The 9239-nt window shown below is 41.6% G+C and overlaps 1 protein-coding gene across 1 annotated transcript in view; it reads right to left on the bottom strand.

The window, feature by feature from the left end:
- Positions 1 to 6834, bottom strand: part of LOC116097698 (vascular non-inflammatory molecule 3) — a 14646-nt gene extending 7812 nt beyond the window's left edge. Inside the window, exons 1-3 of the mRNA XM_031380309.1 lie at positions 6585 to 6834; positions 6343 to 6473; positions 1719 to 1911 (exon numbers count right to left, since the gene is read on the bottom strand). Coding sequence (XP_031236169.1) covers positions 1719 to 1911; positions 6343 to 6473; positions 6585 to 6797 — 537 coding nt within the window. The 5' untranslated portion in view covers positions 6798 to 6834. The remainder of the gene's footprint in view (positions 1 to 1718; positions 1912 to 6342; positions 6474 to 6584) is intronic.
- Positions 6835 to 9239: the final 2405 nt, after the last annotated feature.

Below are 9239 nucleotides of genomic sequence, written 5' to 3'. Positions count from 1 at the left end.
AGTCTGTGAAGAATTAAATTGGGATTTTGATGGGGATTGCATTGAATCTGTAGATTGCCTTCGGTAAGTTGGCCTTTTTACTAAAAGCAGTAAGGGAAAAAGGTCAAGTAACATATAAAGGCAGGCCTATCAGAGTCCTGTAATTTTAAAACTGTTTCCACAGTGTTCTTTAAGTATCAACAGTACTCTCTGTGTGAGGTCTAGCACATGTTAATAAACTCTATCATTTCTACTGTGGCCCTTATATAAATTAAATGAAGTTGACTTAAAATTAATTTCTACTATAGAATTAAGTCTTTCTAATTACTAAGCTAATGGTTATCTTATTTTTTCAGCCTGAATGTTGACTCTACAGTGCATGTATTATGTTGATGACAGCCATGAGGGGCTGTGGTGGTTTGAATGTAGAAGGCTTATAAGATAGGACACAATTAGGAAGAGTGACCTTGTTGGAGAAAATGTGTTACTGGAGTAGGCTTTCATAAGGTCTCAGATGCTAAGCCAGGTCCAGTGTCTCACTGTCTCTTCCTGCAGCCTATAGATCCAGATGTAGAACTCTCAGCTCCTTCTCCAGCACCATGTCTGTCTGCATGCTGCCATGCTTCCCATCACAACAACAATGGCCCAAACCTCTGGACTCTATGCCAGTCCAATTAAATGTTTTCCTTTAAAGGAGTTGTTGTGGTCATGGTGTCTCTTCACAGCAATAAAACCCTAAGATGGGGATACTGAAGATTCTTGAACTTTCACAGCAGTTTGTCCTCAATATTTGTCACAGCATCATTATTCTTATCAAAGCAGCTGAGTGTGCCTTGGTTTAGTATGGTCTTTCCTGAATTCTGACTGCTTCATCAGGCAGGAGCAGGCCATTGACTTGGCTGGCTTTCCACTCAGTCTGATGTGTGCGCTGGTGCAGCCTGGCATCAGCCACCTACCATCCCAGGGTTCCTGAGGCTGTCGGCTCCTCCACTCACCTTCTTTGTGGTAATGTATCCTACACAGAACAGTGAATGGTTCATTCAGGACAGTCATGTGACCTCGATGGATGAAGGAGTGAGGAGGCCATTTCAGGGTTTCCGAGTAACAGAAATACATCTCTCTGTGGACTTTGTTCATAAAGATAAGACCTTTGTGTTGTGCAGCTGTAGCCAAGTGACTTCTAAATAGAGTTACACTGAGCAAAAGCTGCTAGTAAGACGTAGAGGGGCAGATAGTGTCTCTGAGGAAGGGACTGATTGCTCCTGGGATAGGACCTACTTTCTGTGCGATAAGTATACTTTTCAGCTACTCATACATGGATATTTCCGTCTTTTTAAAAGAACCAGTGTCTGTTGGGATTTTTGTTTCATTGTAATCAAAGCATCATGTTGAGATAAACAGTAACATAATATTAAATAGTAGCGTGTTGTGCACCCCAGCTCCCCTGATGGTAACTCACGGATGGGGCAGCTTCTCCCCCTTCCCAAAGGACACTTCATCTTTGTAAGGCTATTTCCACATCTTCTTGAACATTTTGCTACATTCTACTTTATGATTAATTCACACAGAATCCTTAACTGGTATACAAATAAACAAAATTGCCTTTCAACTAGAAGTGGTAATAGTTATGAAATTTTCTATAATAGTTATATCTCCAGTATTTAACCAACAAATATATATTTACATCACAAACAACAGGGGAAAAAAACAAATTTAATGAAGGCATGGGTAATTCTTACCTTATGGTAGCGGGCTGTTAGCCTGCCCTCAGAATCAAAGACCACATTGGTATTATATTGGTAACGGCCATCCTGGGGACACTGAGGATCAGTAGCATTGCACGGCTTCTTGTCCCCAATATTTGCCACAATATAGATAGAGTTCTCCTTGGCGAGGCAGCTGAGTCTCTCCTGTACTGGTGTGTAGCCAAACCTAATCCAACAGATGGCCCCAAGCTGATGATATGACAGCGACCTCCAAAATATCACAGTGATACTACATTTTGCAACAACTCTAGTTCAAGAATTTGCAGAAAAGATTTTAGAACTCACAAGCAGACTGGGGAGATGGCTCAGTCAGTGAAGTGCTTGTCTTTTAAGTGTGAGGACCTGAGTTCAGATCCCAGAGCCACGTAAATGCCAGGCATATCACCATGCACCTATAATCTCAGCAAATGAGGAGATGGAAGTCAGAAACAGAACCCAGAAGCTTGGAGTCTCCTGGCGTGTCTTACGTGACAAGGTTCCAGGGCAATGAGAGACTCTTCCTCAGACAGGAGTACAACATAGGGTTTGTCTTTATGATTGCTAGTGTCTTCTACTGAGCCAGAGTCCAAGACAAAAGCCTAGAGAAGACTGAAGAGAAAATAATACTCTATCTTAAAATGGGGAGAGAAGCTATGCAAGGACTTGAAATGTAGCAAACTCCTCTATGAGAAGGGCCTCACTTAGAGCCACAGCTAGAATCTTACAGACATGGGGCTGTAAACTGTGGTCAAGAACAAAGTAGCAAGTGGCAGAAGACAGTTGGTCCTCTGCAGGTCATCGTCTAGGCAGAGCATGTGCAGTGGGAATGTAAACATATGTACATCAAAAAAAAATATAATATGCAGTTTTCTTTCCATCTTAGAGGGCTCTCAGGGAGAAAAGTACATATCACGAAATTATCTTTACATCTATCACAGACTAAGAAAGGAATGTAGTGAGGCAATATGTGGCTTCAAATATGTGGATATCTCTCATATGAGAGATTTGTGTTGTGAATAAAAATGTACTTAATGAGACAGATCAGAGGCCAACATTACAATGAGGAAGATTTTGCAGAAAATCAGGTAACAGATGTCAGAAAACAGACTACTCTTCATGAATAAATATATTTGTTAGTGGGCTAGAGAGATGGCTCAGCGGGTAAGAGCACTGACTGCTCTTCCGGCTCACAACCACCCATAATGAGATCTGATGCCCTCTTCTGGGGTGTCTGAAGACAGCTACAGTGAATTACACTAGAGCGAGCATGGCCGGCAGAGGTCCTGAGTTCAATTCCCAGCAGCCACACACATGATGGCCCATAGCCATCTGTACAGCTATAGTGTACTCATACACATAAAATCAATAAAATAAATCTTTTAAATATATATGTATATATACATATATATATATATGTTAGTTATTATAATTTTCAGTACAACATAGTATAGTGGCAACAAGTCTATTCAGTTACCATAGCTTAATGCAAATGAGTGTGTGATGTGTATGTATGAGTATGTTCATGGGTGCACTTGTGGGTGTGGGTGTGTCGGTGTATGTGTGTGAAATCAGATGACAACCCTGAGCGTCATTTCTTAGTTCCTTCCCCCATTCCTGCTGCCTTTTACACAGCGTCTCTCATTGGCCCTGGTCTTCAACAAGTAAAGCTAGACTGGCTGGCAGCAACCACTAGGGATTTGAATGTCTCTACCTCCCAACTTGCCACTGCCAAAATTTCATGTGTGCTTCTGTCCCGGTTTTTTTACGTGGGTTCTGGGGATCAAACTCAGGACTCCACACTTTCAAGGCAAGCACTTTATGGACTGAGGCCTCTCCCCAGCCATCAAATGACTTTAATTCCATTTAGCCTAATTACTAATTACACAGCCTTTCTCCCTTTCTTCTCATAGGTAACGTACAAATAATGTCCCTTGCTGTTGTAAGCGAACAATTGGATATGCCCAGCACACCAGATACAGCTCCTGGAATTCAACAAAATCACAGTGAATAGCTAATACATCTACGGGTTTCTGTAATTATGAGAAGACAAGCAAAACAGAGATGGCGTGTGTGTGTGTATGTGTGTGTGTGTTCATATATGTGTTGGTGCACACACGTGAGCAGGTGCGTGTGGGTCTCCACGTGGAGGCTGGAAGGTGATGTGTACTGCCTACTCATTCTCAGTCTGTTTATCAAGACAGGGTCTTTCACTAAACAGTTTGCCCATTCCTGCTAGTGTGACTAGCTAAGTTTCCCTGAGAATCCCCCATCTCTCCTTCCAAAGTACTAGACAACAGATGCCTGCCTGACTTTTGTGTGGGTTCTGGGGATCTGAACTCAAGATACCATATTTAATTGGCAAGTGCCTTATTCATTGAGCCACCTCCCAACAGTTGCATGTTGTTGTTTTGCTTTGTTTTAAGTGGAGTCTCACTGTGTAGCCCAGGCTGCCTTTGAGCTCAAGAAGCAATTTCTCCAGATTTTTTCCTGAGTGCTGGGATCAGTCATGAGCCCCGATACCCAGCTGACTTCCTCCTTTTTGTTCCACAGAGCTGAGTGTTCATCTTTGGAACAATTCTGTGTTAGAATTTTATGAGCCACTTGCCTTCCCGACTTGACTTGACAGAATTCAAGTAAGCATAATGATCAGATTTACGGGCACCTTCTCCTAGGAGTGTCAGCTCGAGTGAGCTCCTCGAGTGAGGTATGTGTTAATCCAAACACTAGAATGATAGCAAGTAATGACTAACTCCCATGCTGGGAAACACTTTCAGGAAGAAGACACTAAGTCACTCTCCTGGGCTTCCTGCTCTCACAGATCATGTGACATTTGGAAAATATTTTTCCTAAGGTAGAAGTCTCAATGTAAGGCTTGACTCAAATAGCAGAGCTCAAGTATGGGAGCATTGGATTTATTTTCCAGCTGGCTTCAGGTGGTCAGAATTATTTCTAAAAGCTCTTCCTTGGAGCAGTGGTTCTCAGCCTTCCTAATACTGAGACTCTTTATTACAGTTCCTCATGTTGTGGTGACCCACAACCATAAGATTGTTTTTGTTGCTACTTCATAACTGTAACTTTGCTACTGTTATAAATCATAATGTAAAAACATGTGTTTTCCAATGGTCTTAGATGACCCCTGTTAAAGGGTTGGACCCAAAGGGGTCAAAACCCACAGGTTGAGAACCACAGCCTTGAAGGCATTAGATATGAGTCTGAGCAGGTACATGTAGACAAAATTAGCAACTGAAGGCAGTGTTAAAACTTTCCTACTTAAAAAAAAAATCACCTGTGAACTATACTAAAAGGTAAGTACACCAAAAAATAGTATAGTTCATCTTCCTTTAAAATTATTAATATAATTACATAACTTATTATATATTTAAACATATTTAAATATATATTTAATATAATATTTAATATATATTTAAATGTTATATATTTTAAGAAAGTTATGCCCAAACCACGTTATTAATAATTTCTAAAATCTCTATAAGGAAAAGAGTTCACAGTAGTCTACATACGGTTTCTTCTATCAAAAAGAAGTCATTGTGACCTAGGATTTTAAAGAGGACACTGCAGGGTAAGGGGTCATACACACCATTTCATTCAACATTCTCGTCTGTTCTATAAGGGAAATAGAGATGGAATTTCATTGCGTTCATATTATAGATAGAGAAACATTTGTGCTATGTACCCCATCCACTCAGCTGGGAGGTAGTAAGAAGTGGACTCAGAAGAAAGGCTTCCTGTTTCAAGCCCCCTACAACTTCCATGCACCTTATTGACTATGGCAGAACCATGGTGACGGCACGGTGTTAGGAACACAGGCTCTGGAAGGGTTAGCTTGCAAACTGTTTGCACAGTTTCCCCACGCTGCCTGTGGGCTCTGCCCTATGGATCCACTCACAAGCCTAACCAGTGTCTTCCTGTAGACTGTTAGGTGGTATATTTCATCTAAAAGCTGTCCTTAGATTTTCAACAGCCTCCAGTAAAACTTCCTTCAGCAGAGAGAGATGTTCACCACCTCTCTCTCTCCCCTTTCTCCCCCTCCCCCGCCTGCCTGTCTTTAGCTCTGTTTCTGTGTCTCTCTGTTTCTGTCTATCTCTATCTCTCTGTCTCTGTGTCTCTCTGTCTCTATCACTCTGTCTCTCTTCAGTCTGTCTATCTGTATCCCTGTCTTTACAGACAGTTGTAAGTAGTTGTTTTAGTGTGTCTCTTGACCTTAGAAACAGTGACTTAAAAAGAAGAAAAAGAAAACACAGACAAATTAATCATTTCCCTCTTCTTATGAAGGCTGCTGGGTGAACCCACTGACTTGTACTTGAGAGCACAAGTTCCAGAAATAACGTTCTCACTTGGCTAAAACTTAGTTAAACATACTTGTTGGAAACAGTTCACAAGCTAGGTTTTAAAGAGAACAGTGGTCTTAACGAGTCTTATCCAAAGATATTTGCCACATGAAGGTATATTGAGTAGCAGACACTGAGAAGCATTAGGCCAATGCCACTGACTGTCTAATCATCAGAAAAAATAACAAGTCAAGCCTGGCGACATTACTGCTCTATCTCATCATTATCTCTTTGTTAACAGAGTCACTTAGTCTTTGGCATGATGTTACCTCTTAGGGTCTCTACAGGGAATCCAGTTCACTTCAGGGTCTGGTATATCCTCTAAGTAGGGGTAAATGGTCTCCCTGGTGAAGATCCAACCGTAGATTCCATCTTCTGGGGTCACAATAATATGTGCTCCCTGCTCAAAACAGGCATGGAAAGAAAAGGTTCCTCGTCATTTGTAAAAACCTACGTTCTTGTCTAGTTGCAAGTCTATATCCCATCTCAGAAATGAACAAAAGCGTGTTACCTGTCTGGCTGCCAGCTGAATTGCATTCTCCAAAATGTCTACATTCTTGTTTATCAGGAGCAAAGCGTCTTCGGTGGAAACAGGACTTTCTGTTTTGTTTGGCAATATAACAGCATGTTCATATACAGCAGCAATAAAAGTGTCCATGGCACACACAGCCTGGGCAAAGAGGACAAAACTCACTGCCCATTGAGGAAAATATAATGAAACCATAATTAAAATAGAGTGATCTCTGAAAATCAGAAGGTTCTTCTGCTGTATATCAGTGGAAAAATATTCAGACGCAAGCCCTGACGACAGCCAGTTGCATTTGTCATCCTGTGAATATATTATGGGACATGGCATTGAGGAATGGGGGTTATGCAAGACATGAGCTTGCAGCAACTGTTGACATTACTCAGAGGCCAACTCATCTCTAAAAGGGAAATTACTGAACCAATCAGGTGAGTCCATACAAAATGCACTGGTCAAGTTTTTAGTCGGTGTATTTTTAAATGAAAGGTATTTTACTAGCACACCAATAATCCCATTAGTAGGGTCAATACTGAGGTGTTCTGGAAGACAGCTATCACATCAACAATTTGTTGAGGATTTATACTCATGGCTATAACAGGGACAAAACAGTCTAAGAAAAGCCCAAGGGCTTTGTTTTCATTAGATTTGTTTTATTTGTATGGGTGTTTTGCTTCTATGTGTGTATCTGTACCAAATCCATGCCTGATCAGGTCAATCCAGGAAGAAGGTGTCAGATCTCCCCTGGAACTGGAGTTTCAAGGGGTTATGAGCCACAACAAGGATACTGAGAAACAAACCCTGGTCCTCTGAAAGAACAAGTGTACCTAACTACTAAGCCACTCCCTTGAGAATTTTATACTGGTCTATAATGTGTTTTAGTCAAACCCACAAATCCAATCCCCATTCTCACACCTTTTCTCCTCTCTCTCTCTCTCTCTCTCTCTCTCTCTCTCTCTCTCTCTCTCTCTCTCTCTTTCTGCCTCCCAACCCCAAATGAGTGTGCTTAGTGATACAGGAACATGGCTAGCCTTCCAGGTTTTCCATACTTGATGGTGGAAGGAGGGAGTCTCTAGGACTTGCCAGAGACCTGGGATGGGGGAAGCCCCAGGGGGGTCTATGGGGACAACTCTAGCTGAGACATCTAGTGATGAGGACATGGCCACTTCCTATATCCAGGGAGGAATCCAAGTAGAGGGATAAGGACAGCAACCCACCCATAAATTTGGGTAGGTTTTTGAGGTATAGCCATATTGGAGGAAGTATGTCACTGGTCGTGGGCTTTGAGGTTATAAGACTCACAGCATTTCTAGTTTGCTCTCTCTGCTTTGGGTTTAAAGATCAAGATGTGAGCTCTCAGAAACCACTTCCTGCCACTATGCCTGTTGTTTGCCACCATACTTTCTCTGCCCTGATGGACTTTTATCCCTCTGATATCGCATGGTGTATATATATATATATATATATATATATATATATATATATATATATACACACCAGTCCTTATTTTTATAAATTGCCTGGGTCAAAATGCTTTATCCCAGCAATAGAAAAATTAGTATTGTGTTGTGGATGGCCTGGTGCTATTTATATTTTGATGCTAATTTCGCTCTCCTGGGAGGGGTTGCAGACAAGGAGTGAGACACACACTCAGATCACTTCTTGTGAACCAATCCCCTAATAAATAAAGGAGCCAATCACTGGGTAAGTAGGAGGGACTTCTGGGTTGGACACAGGAAGAGAGGAAGCAGGAGAGTTAGGTCTTTTTGGACAGGGATAGTGTGAGGACAAAATGTAGCTCCAAGTGTCTCCAAGTTTCAATGGTGGATCCGTCAGGATTTACCACTAGAGGATTTAGATTTAATAAGGCTTATAAGATTAGGTTTTAGTTGCTGCACCCAGCAACTGAGTTACCATTGTTTCTGAACTAAGTTTGTGTTGTGTTTTCCTTCATGAGGTGCACCACAAAGGCCATGGGGGATTTGAACCATGGGGCTGGCGTGGTAGTGATCCGCCAGTGGGAACTTAGCAAGCTGGGTGGAGACATTTCAGGAACTCTGGGCCAGAAAGTCTCCACAAAATAATAACAGGTCGAACATTGCTTGCCAGTGTATGGCCAGAGAGTTGCTGGTGCCGTGCAGTAGTTTTTTAATATTTCCCGCAACACTATGTGGTCTCTGCAGCAATATGGGTCTTGCCATCAATTTCTGGAAGGCAACCAAGAGCCACACTCACTGACCAGCACTCACAGTGAGGTAATTCATTAGAACTGGGCTTTCATTGGATAATCTATGGTGCCTGGGAAAAGCATTGTCCCTATTATAGGGCGACTCCATTTAAACCCCATTTACATGTGAGAAGCTCCAGTTTCGATTGAGTTTACAAAATGACAATAGAAAACAGTGATTACCTTGGGTTCACACAAATATAAAAAGGTTGGGCTCCCCCCTTCACGAAAGATGCTGAGCGACAAACAGGCAACATTTTTGCATCGTTGGAAGACATTAGTCAGAACAATGGCTGTTTCTCTTAAAACATCTTCACAATAGTCTAAAATATTTGAAATTTAACAGGACACTACATACATCTTAGATTTTGGCACAGTCATTGATGACAGTTACCCTTCTAGAACATGCCTAATTC

This window comes from Mastomys coucha, unplaced genomic scaffold (genome assembly GCF_008632895.1).
Source record: "Mastomys coucha isolate ucsf_1 unplaced genomic scaffold, UCSF_Mcou_1 pScaffold2, whole genome shotgun sequence".
Taxonomy (NCBI): Eukaryota; Metazoa; Chordata; class Mammalia; order Rodentia; family Muridae; genus Mastomys; species Mastomys coucha.
The sequence above is the reverse complement of the archived record's forward strand: the minus strand, read 5'-3'. Positions and strand labels throughout refer to the sequence as shown.